Source organism: Vespa velutina, chromosome 11, assembly GCF_912470025.1.
Source record: "Vespa velutina chromosome 11, iVesVel2.1, whole genome shotgun sequence".
Lineage (NCBI taxonomy): Eukaryota > Metazoa > Arthropoda > Insecta > Hymenoptera > Vespidae > Vespa > Vespa velutina.
The window spans coordinates 1814950-1832449 of NC_062198.1; the positions used below are offsets into that span (position 1 = coordinate 1814950).

The 17500-nt window shown below is 24.7% G+C and overlaps 1 protein-coding gene across 12 annotated transcripts in view; it reads left to right on the top strand.

Moving 5' to 3' along the window:
• Window positions 1-7925, top strand: part of LOC124952777 (octopamine receptor beta-3R-like) — a 128540-nt gene extending 120615 nt beyond the window's left edge. For 10 of the 12 annotated variants that reach the window (XM_047503146.1, XM_047503148.1, XM_047503145.1 and 7 more), the window contains 2 exons: window positions 330-441; window positions 7388-7925. In XM_047503146.1, the coding sequence (XP_047359102.1) occupies window positions 330-441; window positions 7388-7598 (323 nt within the window). In that variant the 3' untranslated portion in view covers window positions 7599-7925. The remainder of the gene's footprint in view (window positions 1-329; window positions 442-7387) is intronic. The other 2 variants (XR_007101994.1, XR_007101995.1) reach the window with 1 other exon arrangement.
• The last annotated feature ends 9575 nt before the right edge of the window (window positions 7926-17500 follow it).

A 17500-nucleotide genomic window follows, 5' to 3' on the forward strand; every position in this document is an offset into this window, starting at 1 on the left:
AGATTGAATACATGTACGCTACGTACATTATTTTTAATTCATTTTGCAATTATTTACAAAAACAACGATGATCGAATAATAAATTAAATATTTAAGAAAAGTTTGAGAAAAAAAAGATTTTAATAATCTAATCATTATTAACTACTTCGTACCATGAGTTTTAATTTAACTCAAAATTAACTCGAAGTTAATAAATTCAATGAAAATATTCTTTTTATTTCGTGGAAAATAAAAATAGCTTTCATTCAGTATTTTGAATATTTCAAGAATGTATTTTATCCATAATGTTAAATTGAACTTTCGTTTGAAATTAGAAATCTTTCTTTCAGGTACCTCAATGAGACAGCAAAGTAAAAGCTGGAGAGCCGAGCACAAAGCAGCGAGGACACTTGGAATTATCATGGGTGCATTTCTTCTCTGCTGGTTGCCATTTTTCCTTTGGTAGGTTGAAAATTATCTTTTAGATTTATTATCTTTCGATGTAACGAATTATCGTTTGTAATTATCAATTTAAACTTTAAAATAAAAGAAGATCGTTATCACAACGTGAATTTAATTCATTACGAAGACATAACACGTAATAAAATTTAAGTCAAGAAATTTAAAATCCTATTGTTCTTTTTTTTTTCTTTATTTTATTTAAGATCGATATATATAATAAAGAAAATATTCGAACAAAATTTAAAGAGAGAGATTTAAAATTCCAACCATTTTTTTCCTTTTTTATTCAGAATCGATATAACGAAAAATTGCAATAAAATTTAAAGCGGAGAATTTTAATTGGTGTTGAAAAAAACTATTGATGTTGAAAAAAATAATAATAGCAATAATAATAATAATAATAATAATAATAATAATAATAATAATAATAATAATAATAATAATAATAAAGAAATGGAAAACAAACATTGCAAAGGTATTTAACTTTTATATTATATTAGCGTGACGGAAAACGATAATAATATTTTCCGATCGCGAGTGTGAGTTCAATTTCGATTCGAATGCGGAAACAATTTCAAAAGTTCAAAGCCCTCGGATTTGCTCGTTCATTCGTGACACACAAGAACTGGAACTCATACGATCGAAAATGGATATAACTTCGACCGACATAAATTCTCATAAAGTTTCCTCTACCTTTCGAGAATAATTTTAAATCGAGAAAAAAGCTGTAACATCCGAGATATGTGCCAGTTGAACGTTCTTTCTCACTTTAATCCGCTAAAGTGGGTTCTTTTTTCTTTTTCTTTTTCTTTTTTTTTCTTTCTTTTTTTTTTCCTTTTTTTTTTTTTTTTTTTTCTTAAGAAAAATTTTTTTCATCGAAATAATGATTTTATTTTATGAAACAAAAAGAAAGAAAACATGTATTTTATACGATTAAGAAAAAGAAAAGAAAAAGAAAAGAAAAAGAACGATACAATCAATAATATTTTCAATATAAAAAGAAAAACGTCTAATTGTATCAAATTAGAATTCGATATCCCATTCAAAAATTATTAAATGAATTAAATTTGTTAATTTTTTTTTTTTTTTCATTTTCATTTCAAATATAATCTTTCAAATATAATATTTGAATATAATACTAATAATAATAATAATAATAATAATATTTTATTTGTAATGAAAATTAGTTCAATATATTAATAATTTATTAATAATTAATTTATATAAGTTATATATATATATATGTATATATAATTTTTTTTTAATTACGTTAACAAAATAAAATTAAGTAATTAATTATGATATTCCAGACATGAATTGATTAGATCTTAATTAGAAAATGTGTTTTTTTCACTTTATGATATTAAAACCAAGAAAAAAGAAAAAAAGATAGAAGATATATGAGTGAAAAAGAGAGAGAGAGAGAGAGAGAGAGAGAGAGAGAGGCGGGACAGAGAGAGGGAAAGAGAGAGAGAGAGACAGAGAAAGGAAGTTTAGTTAGATTCTTAGGATAAACCAGAAAGATTACATATTGAAGTTTCCTCGGAGAAAAGCTTTTTCATTCATCCTATTCCATCCTAGATAGTTTCATCCATCTATCTATCCATCTATCCATCCGTCGTTCGTTCATCGTCATGCATTACAAAGTTTTACTATACGACTAGGAAGACTCAACGGTCGTAAAAGCTCACCATAGTTGGTTGACTGTTTCGCTCATGTTTTGTTAATGCAAACGTCCCGAGTGCATCCCTTTGCTAAAGTTTACCAAGAGCTTATCCGGAGATATCTCAGGAAGACTTGCTTCTCTTCACAGTTTCAGATACTACTATTTGCACGACTAAACGATCGTCACGAGAGAAATCGTTTCATAGTTTCCTTCTACCTATTAAATACTTTTATTCTTTTTCTTTTTTAATAAAGCCAACATTATCACATGTATTATATATATATAATACATGTAATATATGTATTGTGAGATATGTATATATATATATATGTATATATATATATATATATATATATATATAATATATATATTTATATAAGTAATATATAATATCAATATAATATATATATAAATTATATATATATATATATATATATATATATATATATATATTAATGTATAAAAAAAATTATATACATATGTATATATGTTTTATTTACATATAATTTTATTAATTTTGTATATTATTAATAATGTCAAATAAGATCAAGTATAATAGAGTAAACAAATTCAAACATTTACTTTGACTATATTATATTTAAGAATGTAACGATTAGATTTGTTGTATAACAATTGATATGATACTTTAAGATTTTTTCATTTTTTGTATTCTTTTTTCTTTTTTCAAACGTAAGATACACACAAACACGTAATTTAGTATACACACACATACACACACACACACACACAAACACGTACCCTGGACACTGATATTCACTGAGATTGTGTATCTCGACACGTTGATCAACTTTTTCATTCGTAAGCTATCCCAGATGTCCACAATGTAATTTTTTCTAGCAAAACAAAGCGGAACTTTTTTGTCTGGGACAAATTCAATGATTTTCTTGAATGAATGAAATTTTTCTAAAATAATGGATTAACCGCGATAGACGGATTGACTGTCCACACGGATTTCTTGCATTTGAGGATTTTATGAAAATACAAAGCCTATGTGTCACTTATACCATTAAATCTACGATGATTAAAAAAGAGAACAAAAAATGCTCTTGCTCGATGGACGAAAAGTTCTTGAAAAAAGAACTTCTTCTTAACAAAAACTTGAATTTCGATGTCGATACATACGTGTCTAACGATAATTACGTGAAACATTTATAGACATTCATAAAAACTTGAAGTATTACTGATTATTATCATACAGCTAATTTCATTCTTTGATTCTATATAGTTCGATTCAAAATAAATCTTTTCGATCTGAATTCTTTTCTCGGCAAAATAAGATAAATCAAGTTCGTATGAATTTGTTTATTGAACTTATTTATCATTAATTATTAACAATATTTGAAAAAATAAATCGAAACCTGCCCTTTAAAATAATATTCGATTCAGGTCTCTACGATTTTTTTTTGCAAATAAAAAACTTGGCTATTAAAAAGGTGAAAAAAATTTTTTTTCTGTAAAAAAGTGTTTATTAATTATTTATTGATTTATATAATTTTATAAATCAGAATAGCAATCTGAATTTTTCTTCTCTTTTTTTTTTGGGCGAAGTACAATGAATTTGTTTATAAAAAATTATTGATTAATTATTAACAGTACGTTGAAAGAATACAGAAAATTTTGCGCTTTAAAATGGTATTCGATGCAAGTCTTTGGAATTTTTAGTTCCAGAAATATACCCACGTAAATAAAAAGGCATGGCTTTTAATAATAAATAAAAAATCGTAATAAGTAAAAAAAAATTGTTTTTATGATAAAAAAAATAATTCGTTCATTAATTATTTTTTAATTTATGTAATTTTATAAATCAGAATAGCAATCTGAATTTTCTTCTTTTTTCAATCTTCAAGTTCGTAAAAATTTGTTTATAAGAATTATTTCTAACAAATTGTTAATTAATTATTAACAATATATTTAAAAATAGATAAAAATTCGGCCCTTTGGAATAATATTCGATGCAAGTCTGACTTTTAGTTTCAGAGATATTCCCATATAAATGAAAGGCATTTACATTGAACCACTGGCCCATATAATTCCATTCAAATTTGTTCAGTGACCTATATAAATTCCGAGAATTTACGCGACCCTACTACTACTACTACTACTACTGTACTGTGAACAGCTGTATTATAGGACTTATGAATGAAAATCTTTCAAAAGCGATAACTTCCGAACGAAAAATCATAAAGACTTGAAAGAAAGAACGTTTTCAAACGTAATTTATTAATTATTTATTTAACTATTGCAATAATATCGATCTAATGAAATCAATTTCGTTAATAATTTTTTAAATTTAATTTTTTCTTTTCTCTCGTAATAAGTACATAAGTAATATGAAATCGTATAAATTTTTATTATAATAATATAAATTTTATTTTGTTTATTTAAAATAAAATATAGAAGATTTATTAATAATCGATAATGTATAAGATTAAAAAAAAATGAAAAATTCGAAAGACATTTCTATCGTAACTTACTTTCTATTACTATTTATTTACTACTTACCTTATTATATTTTAGTCATATCTTTCTACACGATTTCTTAAAAAAATATATATATACGTATATATATATACGTGTATATATATATATATACAATATAAAAATATAAAATAATAAATGTGTGTAATATATAGAAAAAATTGAAAACGAAAATTTAATTTTTTAAATAAATTAAAAAAGTAAATTACAAGCAAAATGATATCTCGTGAATTAACATGAATGAAATAAAATTTCTTTTCAATTTATTCGTATGATCAGGACAGTCTGTATAAATACTGTACACAAATAGCAAAGTTATATCAGAGATTAAATCATTGTAGGTATTATATACTTTGTAGGTAACTAGAAACGTTGAACGTTCGATCAAAATAGAATAGAAATAGAGTTCGTGTTAGGTTACTCTCGCTCGATAGTAATTTCCTGGATTTTGTATGGATCTGAACTCTAAGGAAAGGTATTTTCGACATTTCATATAAATATATATATATGTATTATATATATATATATATATATATATATATATATATATATATATATATATATAATTGGTAGCACAGGTAGAAGAGTAGAAACTTTTCGAAATTGGATCGTTTATTTGGAAGTAATAACGAAATGAATTCTTTGAGCAATAAATTGTCGTAATGTTTCTAAACTAATTTTCTGAACGTATATTTTCTAAATTATAACGAATTGTAACAAGAATGACGTACATACTGTCTGAAATAAACGAATGATTAAAGTACTATTTACACATCGAGATCGGACGTAAATTAATGACTCCTACTATTTCGGCGTGAAATTCAAACATATATCTATATATTCATACGTGAACATTCGTAGTACGGCTAAAGGTATGACGTAAATAAGTCTCCTCGAGTTCGATATTGCTTTAATTTATATCCACATGAATGGTGTAACTCTAAACGAATATAACTTTACAGTTTCATTTTGTGTAATAATAATGTTTCGTATAATAAATAATACTTATACGATGCACAGATATATTTCGTAGTTCTTTCAATAAAATTTATAAACTTAAACTTATCATCTCTCTCTCTCTCTCTTTTGCTTTCTCCCTTATTAATGTCTTTTTTTTTTTATAATTTTTCTATTTTTTTTTAAATTGAATTCATTTTATATATCATTTTCAATTGCTTTAATATATTAGGAGATTGATTATATAATGAAATTCAAAAGTATTTTCTGCAAAATTGCAAACGTTTAACGTCGAACAAAATGGACAAAATGATGAAACATTCTTTTCAAATTCTTCATGAAATATGTAATTTATATGACGTCATATTACTTTTACGTTAATAATCATTTTCAAATTATTGTCATATAAAAAAATGTCAGCAAAAATGTCGAATTGAAGTCTTCATAAGAATAGAAAGAAAGAAAGAGAGGGAGAGAGGGGGAAGAGGGTAAACATTGTGAATAATCCAATTACATTAGTTCCAGAAAAACGTTACTTTCAAAGATTAGGTGCCGGTAATGAGACGCAAAATACATAAATTTCTTGTAGTTTGAAAAAGAAAGACGGAGAAATTTGAAAGGTATTCGTCGTGGTTGTTGAAAAGAAAAAGAAAAACGATGCTCATATATGCAAATACTTTTTCTTGAGTTAGCGAGTATATCGTGCGGAATCGCATGGAAAACTCTTTTCCTTAGTGAAAAACGAATGAACGAAGGCCTTTCATCTAGGATCTTAGTTCGGGAGGCGTAAATTTGCATGCAAAAAGCCACTTATTATCCCTCAGCATCCTATACTTTTCCTATCTCCTCTTTTTTCTCTCTTTCTCTTTCTCTCTTTAAATAAGCTCTGTTTTCTTGGCTACCATTTATAAAATTTTGTTCCTTTTTAATATTGAATTTTCGTCGTTTTTAACATTAGATCAGTAATATATGTAAAAGAAAAAGAATAAAAATGAAATATATTTAAAAAGTATATAAATTTAAAAAAATGTGAAGAAAAATTATATGTGAAGAAACATTATATATATATATATATATATATATATATATATATATGTATGTATGTATAATTTTAAATATTAATATAATTATTAATAAAGTTTTATTTAATTAGAGTATAATTATTTTGAAATGGACCTTTTTTTCATATCAAAAATATATTCATTTATATTATATTATATTATGTTATATTATTCAATTATATTTAGTTATTATTTTAAAATAATGATTTCTTTAAAATCAATTTTAATAAATTTAATAGATCAAAATATTTTTTTCAATGAACCATTAGTTATTTCAAATAAGAAAAATTATTTAAATGAGACAAAGAGAAATCTTTTTTGAATCCTATTCTCGTATATTATAAAACAATAAATAGGATAGACAAAATTGAATAATATATTTGAAACAAAATGCTTGGATTGAATTACTTAAAAAGAAAAGAAAAAAGAAAAGAAAAAAGATATGTCCTAATAAAATTTACTTAGATCTATATTACTTATAATCGAAACAATTTTCTATATGAATTTATGATATTCTTAGATAAGTATCATGAAAATTAGATGATATATTATTAACAACAAAAAAGAAAGTATAATAATACATTTGCAAACGTTATAACATATTCATTTTCATCCAAACGAATGACTTTTTTACTATAAAAAAAAAAAAAGAAAAGAAGGAAAAAAAGAAAAATGGATAAACGCATGAAAAACGAAAGAGGATTCTTATCGTTTAATTAATTTTGATTTGATAATAATAATAGTGAATTTTTCTTTTTTTTAGGTACCTAACGACGACACTTTGCGGAGAGGCCTGTTATTGTCCGGACACCGTCGTATCTGTTTTATTCTGGATAGGTTATTTCAACAGTGCCCTGAATCCGTTGATCTACGCCTACTTCAACCGTGACTTTCGCGAGGCCTTCAAGGACACCTTGAAGAGCGCTCTACCCTGTTGCGCCGGATGTTGGAAAACACCGTCTGAGTTCGTCTAGCGCGAGAGATCAACATAAACGGGGCTCAAATACATACATATATATATATATATATATATATATATATATATATATTAATTTTGAATATATATATATATATTCAAAATTTCTTCTTCTCGATTCTTTCCTTCTTTATTTTCTCTTTATTTCATTATTTCTTTCTCCTCGTCTTTTCGAATGTTCTTTGATTAAATAAAACGAATCAATGAGAAAGAATTATATTACAGATCAAAATTAATATCTTGCAATATGTGGCCACTGACACTTCGTTTAGTTGAAAAAAAAAAAAAAAAAAAAAAAAAAAAAAAAAAAAGAAAAGAAAAGAAACAATCGATGTCAGAATATTTTATCTGATATATAAACTACGATAATAAATGACAATTATTTTACATCGTAAAATATTTGTCTCGTTAATATTTATGTACATTTTGTCCTTTCTACTTTTTTTTTTCTTTTTTAATTTTTTTCTTTTCTTTTCTTTTCTTTTTTCTTTTTTTTTTTTTTTTTTTTTTTTTCTTTAAAGATTAACTTCGTTACAAATCGAACGTGGAAAGGCAATGAAAGAGGAGAAAGATGAGAAATAAAATGAATGAGAAAATAAATAAACAAATAAGGAAACATGAACGTTCTTTTATTACATTATGATCGACGAAGAAGAAGAGCCCCTGGACTTATTGTTAGTGATTTCTCGATATAAAGAAGAAAAAATTAAAAGAAAACAGAACGAAAGAAAATGATGTGATTTATTGATGCTTCCGGTTAAAAAAGAAGATAAATTCTACGGTTGGATCACCAAACACAGCATAAGTCGTGGGAAAACGCGCGCGCGCTCGCGCGCGAGAGAGAGAGAGAGAGAGAGAGAGAGAGATGGACAGATAGGAAAGAGTGAAAAAAAGACCCGTAAACCCAAGTGAATTTGATTAAACTCTGTTGACTCTGTAAATAAATCGGGAAAAGACTGTAATACGGTATAAAAAGCGAGAGGTGCTAATTAGACATCGTTAACGAGGGCAAGCAAGGCCATGTTAAAGTGTGATGGTTGCTTGAAAAAAAAAAAAAAGAAAAAAAAAATTAAAAATTAAAAATAAAAAACAAAGAAAATAAAAATACAAATAAAAATGGAAATAAATAGGAAATAAAGTAAACGGAAAAATAGAATATAATAAAAATATTCAAAATATTTTCCGAGAAAGAGAGAGAGAGAGAGAGAGAGAGAGAGATGGAGAGAGAGAGAGACAGATATTAAACAATTGTAATAATAATAATAAAAAAAAAAAAAAAATGAAAGAAAGAAAGAAACAAAAATATCGAAGTAACGGTGCGAGTGAAGATGGATCGAAAAATTGAATTTTTTTTTCATCTTTTTTTCATTTCTCATCGCACTTTAGAATTTTGTTTCTTTATTACGTGAATAAAAATGGCCGATCATTTCAAACTCGATCAACATCCAATTGTATCGTCTCAACGTTCGAGATTCCATTTCTCTTTTATTCAAATGTTATTCTTTAATCATCATCATCATCATCATCATCATCATCATCATTAAAATTATTATTATTGTTATTATTATTATTGTTATTATCATCATCATTATTATCATTATCATTATTATTATGATCTCGATCTTTGAGATGATTAGCATGATTTCTCTAATCTCTTTTATATATAATTATTTTATTTCTTTATTCTTTTTTCGAACTTTGAACGAAATAATTGCTTCACCACGTTATCGAATATCTTATATAATAAAAAAAAAAAAAAAGAAAAGAAAAATGAATTGTGGAAAAAAAAAAGAATAGATAAACGCTCCGTCCTTACTCGCGCGAGGCGTCGATGATCTCGACGATTTTAAATATCTCTGTAAAAATGTATCATAGCAATAATTAACGATGGACTGTAAATAGCGTAACACATACACACACATACATGCATACACGTGTATGTGCGCGCGCGCGTGTGTGTGTGTAAAAGTAAAATTTAGTGAAATGATTGCGTTTTAAATAATCGCGATGGTGCTCGTTCGTTTTGTAAGTAATTATATTATATATATATATATATACATAGACTTATTAATTATTATTAATTATCATTGTAATTATTACGATGATTGCGATTAAGAGGAATGATTATAGCTACGTGTCGTACGTACATATGTATATGTTAAATTGATCGTTATTAGTTTCGAATAATAAAAATTTTAAAGAATAAATAAATGTATAAATAAAAAAAAAAAAAAACAAACAAAAAAGTACTGAGCTTTAAAAAGGAATGCGAATGAGGAAAATTGATTGATAAAGAAGTTTACCAAAAAAAATAAACCTATACTTCAATCGTATTAAAGATAAAACATATGTGTGTGAATTTTTCTTCTTTTCTCTTTCTCTTTTTCTTTCTCTTTTTCTTATCTCTTTTTTGTTAATCAAATTAACAAGTGAAAACTATATACAGATATGGTTTATACTGTTCCTTAAAATCGTAGACTTAGAAGAAATAATGTGATCTCTATATCGAATTTGTTTGGAACGTTTGAAGAATTTTTTAAACAATTCGTCATAATTGTTGATATTTTTTTCTCTCTCTCTCTCTCTCTCTTTCTCTTTCTCTTTTTTTCTTTATCTTTCTCTTTCTCTTTCCTTCGACGTAAGTTTCGTAACTATAATCTATAGTTATCTAAATTACGTAATATACAATCGAAAAGGATGATTAGAAATGAAAAAAGAAAAAGAGTGATAAAAGAAGAAAATTACAATTAATGGGAACGACTACTTCGAGTAATGAGAGAGGAAGAGAAAAAAAGAGAGAGAGAGAGTATGTGTATGTAAGATTCGTGTCAATAAAACGTAAACAACGACGATACGATACGAAAAGTTTTCTAATCACATTCCCTTCTACATTTTGTTTTCATTCGTTTATAGAATTGATTATTTAATATTTTCGAGATACGTTCACGAACATATTGGAGCTTTGATTATTTATTTGGAATCGTTTTTTCTTATATATATATATATATATATATATATATATATATATATATATATATATATATATATATTTGATTAACGACGTTATCGACATTCTTATTTAATCCTCTATAATCTAATTTCCTATTATTCTTTACAATAGCAAAATAAAGTATTGTAATATTTATGATATAACCATAGTATACCATAAATTTTTAATACGAATGTTATCGTTCTCTGAATGCAAGTATTATATAATTTTTAATATATACGCATGTATGTATGTATTTTAATATTATTTTATATTATTTATATTTTAATATTTAACTTTCGAATGAGAAATAATTTTTTTTATGAAATAGTTTTCTGACGAAATATTAATAATTTAAAAATTTTTAATTAAAAATATAAATTCATTTTGAAAATAACATTTTGAAACATAAATGAATTTATTTCCTGGCAAAAAAGAAAATGAATTCTTTATTGTAAAATACATATATCAATGTGAATTTGTGACTTCGAAGTTATATGAAATTATAGGGAATTAAATAAAATAGCAGAAATCAATGTTGAATTTTACAAAAGTTAAATTAAAATCAAACGAAAAATAATAAATTAAAAATTAGATAATTCTCTTATTCTTTGTTTTTTTTTCTTTTTGTTTTATACAAATGCAATCAATTATTTCGACGATTTGTTTTTTTCTTTTTTATTTCTTTTAATAACGAAAGCTCAGAGGCAATATTTTTAGCGATTTTGATTGTAATTATTAAAACAGTATGGAAAAATTAACTCAATTTTTTATTTGTTTTATAAACAAATCAATGTTCCTTTATAAACGTTTCTTAGTTCATTCATTTGTTCAAATAATGACATCAATACGAAGTGTAGAAGACGTATTTACTTCGACTCGTGTTTAATATAATTGTGCTAAGTAACTATAACTAATAGTGATACCTTCTAATCAACTATACTCTTTTTGGCTTATATTAAATCAAAGAAAACACTTTGAAAGAAGTTGCTTGTCACTCCTTCTATCCATCTCTCTCTTTCTCTCTCTCTCTCTCTCTCTCTCTTTCTCTCTTTTTCTTTCTGTCTCTCTCTCTCCTTTATATAAGATGTGCCAAAATTCACTTTCTGATCTCTTTTAGATTCTACATTTTGTATAAATAAGTGAAAAACGTTTAATTAGAAAATTATCAATAATTCCAAATAGTTCATTTTGTAAATCAAATATGAAAAATTCTATTCATTTAAGTAATTATTTACATCACATCATTATTTTATTTTAAAATATAAATAATAAATTGTTTATATTATCAGTAATTTTGTTTTCAAACTCATTTACAAAATTACTTCTAATTTTATAAATTTAACAATTATTTCCCTAATATAACATTTATATTCTTCAAATTATGTTAAAATTGTTTCTAAATAGTAATAATTGAGCAATTGGTTTCCTTTTGAAGTTAATTTCTACAATACTTACCTTATCAAAGTGATATAATTCTCTCTTATCAAAGTGATATAAATTCTTGTATTAAAATTTAGTTGAAAGAAAAAAAAAAAAAAGAAAAAAAACGATGTAAAAATAATTAGAGCCACAATATATAATTTTTTGAAATAAGAGACTCTTAGTACATCTTGTATTAATTTTTTTTTTTTTTTTTTTTTTCTTACAGAGAACGAGCAGCTTTTATAATAAATTTGTTTTCTCTCTTTCTCTCTCTTTCTCTCTCTTTTCTCTCTCATTATTTAACTCTTTTACATATTCTCGGTAATTCGATTTTCCTTTTGAGTAAGAAACAACATCATGCTTTTCATTGAATCTTTTTTGCGAGAGTCAAGTTATAGTGTTACTCTCTGTTATAACACATTACTATAGTCGATATTATTAACTCGCTTCTGCAAGTACTGGTGTTTTCACAATTTTCAAAAACACCAGGAAAATTCTAATTACGATGATTAAATTTTACGAGAATTCCTTCTTCCACTCTTTTATGTGTTCCTTATATAAACATAAAGTAACGAGAAGTTGATTAATTTGTCAAGACAAACGAATCATCTTCCGTGTATATTTATACATATATATGTATGTATGTATATATGTATGTAAGTATGTATGTTTGCATTTATGTATGTGTATGTGTGTATGTATGCATATGTACACATATGTAAATTATCTTACATATATACATGCATGCATATATATACATGTATACATACATATACATATGCATGCATGCATGTATGTATATATATTAAAACCAATTTTTTGTTTCCTTTTTTTTTTCTTCTTTTTTCCTTTCTCGTAAGAAGAATTGATTTTGCTTTTGGTAATCGTACGATCCTTCTCTTTTTATTTTTTTCCTTTTTTTAATTGCTTTTATCAATCTCATATCTTGCAATATCTTTCGCGCTATTTTTTCTTTCAGTCGTTCATCGCATAGATATTTAATATAACACTACATTGTTGTTATTATTATTATTATTATTATTATTATTATTATTATTGTTATTATTATTATTATTATTATTATTATTATTATTATTATTATTATTATTATTATTAATTAAATATGGGCTATATGATGGTGTTTACAAAACATTAACTTGATTAATTATAAAATAAGTTTGATAATTTATAAAATGAATGAACGAATGATTATAAAAAAATTTATAATTTCGTAAGATAAATCACGGAAGAAAATTTTTGTTGCTTCATGTGAAACATATTGCGATTAATATATAAATTGACTTTTTCTTTTTTTTTATATATCTTATAAATGATCCTTCAAAATTATTTTTGAAACATTCCAACTTAATCAATTATTTGATTTATAAAAAGAAATGAACAAATGGTTATTACAAAAGATTTGTGATTTTCTGGTTTGCTGATTTATTGATTATTTGTTTTCTTTTTTTTTCGTTTTCTTTATTCGAAAAATAATTCTTCGAAAATATTTCCATTATAAGAAAAACTAATATGAATTAGAGGAAAGCTAGATCGATAAAAATTAAAAATAAAAAGAAAAAGGAAAATAAAATAGAAGCAAAGAAAATCGACTTTGAATTTATCGTCTGAGTAATTTTATCGTATTTTTAATCGCATTAAATCCATCAAACCCCAAGGGTATTACCAATGACGCATGTAACATATACGATCATAGCATACAACAAACACACGTTTTGTGCAAGAGAGAAAAATAGAAAAATAATTTTCTAATTAAGAAAAAAGAGAGAAATAAAGAAAAAGGGAGAGAGAGAGAGAGAGAGAGAGAGAAAAAATATATAGAGAAAGGAAAAAATAAAGAGAGAAAGAATGTTGAGGTTCTACGTATTTTTATCGCATATATAATAAATGAGTACAGCAAATAATGCCAAAAGCAGCTCTTAAAAATTGTATATAAAAAAAAACGACGAAAAGAGAGATAGAGAGAGAGAGAGAAAATGGAAATAAAAAAATATCCGCAACTTGTCGTCTATAGAACAACATTGTAGCTGAACATGGCATTTAAACGAATTAGGTGAATAAAACAATGAAATAAAAAAGTATCTACATTTAAGCAGATAAAAAATTAAGAAAACATTAATAAAGACGATGAGAAAAATGCGAGAATAAAAATGAATGGACGAATGTAAAAAAAAATGAATCAATGAAATTAGTTTATCTTTCTGTGTATGAATGTACTTTCTGTGCATGTATATATGTATGTATATACGTATGTATGTATGTATGCATATATGTATGTATGTATGTATGTATGTATGCATACATGTATGTATGTATGTATGTATGTATGTATGTATGTATGCATACATGTATGTATGTATGTATGTATGTATGTATGTATGTATGTATGTATGCATACATGTATGTATATATGTATGTATATATGTATGTATAAATGAATGTATGAGATAGATCAAATAAGAGGAATTTAATATATAAAATTGATAAAGATGATAAAGAACAAAGAAAAAGAGAAACAAAAATAGAACAAAAAGAAACTTAAGAAAATAAACAAAGATCAGAGAAATTGTTAATGAATAAACGTTAGAGACTGTCTTAGAGTATGTTATCTTGCTTCCAAAAGAATTAAGAAGTAAATTTGTAATACTTTATTTCGTCGAAGCACGATCCGAGAACTGTTATAATAAAAATTATCTTGCTCCCTCGTTTCTGAGTGAGTATTTCATCATTCTTTTATTTTTTTTCTTTCTTTTTCTCTTTTTCCTCTTATTATTTTTCTCTTACATGACAGATAATAGATTTCAGAGGCTCACACGCAACATCAACAATAATAAGTATATTATTAATAAAAGCATAGTACGCTTTATTTATTATATATATATATATATATATATATATATATATATATATATGATATTAAGTAATTAACAATCAAATAATTATGTTTAAATACATGTGTACATTACATAAAATATTGCTTTTATAAATAATACTGTATATACATATATACATATGTATATATGTATGTATGTACGTATTCAAAAATATATTATTTAATTAATAATGTAATAAGAAATAATTAAAGTTCTTAACATTATTAATATATTAATATATTATTAATATATTAAATTATTAATTAAATAATATATAGACTTATACATATGTATGCATTTAAACTTTGGAATTATTATTCTTTTCATTCATATATATATATATATATATATATATATATATATATATATATATTTTGTCTGTTTTTCATTTAAAATACAAAAACGTAAAATATATGTGAATAATGTTGAAACTTCAACACTGATACCTGATTGGATATACGATGAACGTTTTCTATTCACCTCGAAAGCCTCGTGTTTAATGTTAACTTAATTCAAAGATGATAAGATTGCTGAAAGAGAAAGAAAGAGAAAGAAAGAGAAAGAGAGAGAGAGAGAGAGAGAGAGAGAGAGAGAAAATAGTTGTTATCAACTCGACCTCTTTCAACGAAGACCAACAAGAAAATAAACTCTGATCGATGACTACTCTTCGTTGTCGTATCTCTCCGTTTCTTTCTCTCTCTCTCTCTCTCTCTCTCTCTCTCTCTTTCTCTCTGTCTCTCTCTGTCTCTCTCTCTCTCTCTCGATTTCTCATTTTCATCCCTAAGTTGCTTTCCTTTTCAACGTAGATAAGTTATCAACCCTTCATTTATTTCCAAGACTTCATGTTTCAAAGCTTCTTTCTCATCCATGACGAATTAGAAGGATTAAATAAGTATAGGACCAAAGATATTGTAACAAGAAGATCGAGAAAATTTGTCTTCTGGATTAATATTTATTTATTATTTTATATTCATTTCTTTCTTTTCTTTTTTTAATAAATTACGTGAGACTATCTTTTTTCCTTCCTTCTCTTTTTTTTTTCTTTTTTTCCCTCTTGATCGCAACGTAAATTATAACATTTAATTTCTTAACATTTTCACACCCCTTTAATTCAGATTTTGGATAGATATTTTATATATCAATTCTTTTATAAAAATTATTCGAGTTTCTGGTTTTTTTCTCTCTCTTTTCTACTTCATTTAACATTTTTGAGGAATATATATATGTATATACATATACATGTATATACATATATATATATATATGTATATATATATATGTATATATATATATATATATATACATATATATATATATATATACACTAAGACTATAACATGTACAATCATTGATCACATACACTGCGACCTACCCTATAAATCCTAAGTCCTATTAACTCCATTCCTGCGACAAGATCTACGATTGATCGAAATCCTTTCAACCCTCACATAGTTTTTCACATTTCATTTTCCCGAATCTTCGAATTGAGAAGAAAGATCACCGAAAAATAATTTTAAATTATCACTACTAATTTTCATTTCAACGTCCGTCTCAGAATTATATTACCGATATAATAAAAAATCACTTATCCAATTTAAGACGTTCCAACACTCTCAGACATTGGGATGAAATAAACAGTAATCTTATCTCGACTATTAAATATTTTCTACAATATATTTTTCCAACATAAAATCTCCCTATCCTTATCGAGAGATAAATCCCAAGACGTAATATTTACGCTCTACTTCGTATTAATGTTTCAACAAACATTTAGATTATCTATAATCTTTTTATATGACGTATATATATTTATATATATATATATATATTTTTTTTTTTTTATAAAAAGTACGTGAGATTCTATTTGTTTATTTTTTTTTATTTTTTATTCGATCGTAACAGATTCTATTCGATCGTTAGGTTCTTCTATCTTAATTAAGAATTTTTAAACAAACAAGATACTCTAATAACATTTTGTTATAAGGAAATAATAAGGAAAAAAAATGGCATATTAGATACAGAAAAATATATTTCGGTCTGACGAGAATATATGAATAAATAAAAAATAAATTACATTCTTTTACATAATAGGTAAGTATATCTAATTTTAACATTTTCTTTTTTTTTTCTTTTTTTTTTTTTTTTAATTATATACTGATTTAACGTTTTTATTGTCAGTGAATTATTTTTATTGGCATCAAATAAAAATAATTTGATTTCTTTAGAAAAAAAAAAGAAAAGAATCTATTTTTATCGGTAATATCATCGCGATAAATTGTCAACCTCAACAACAATTTCTCCGTATCATTCTTTATCGTTTACTATCAATCAAAGAAAAAAGAAAGTACACGAAGAATTATTGTTTGAGATAATCGATATTTATAAATCAATGGAAAATATCAGTGTTTAATCTCTATTTCTTATAAATTATTATATTATTGTTTTTATTTATGCAAAAACGATTCCTTCGTATTGATGATTAGTAACAATTAACGAACGAATACATTAATTATACAAATCAAGAAGTTAAAAGGTAACGAAAGAAAAAAGAAAGAAAAAAGAAAGAAAAAAATGAAAGAAAATAAAAAAAAGATA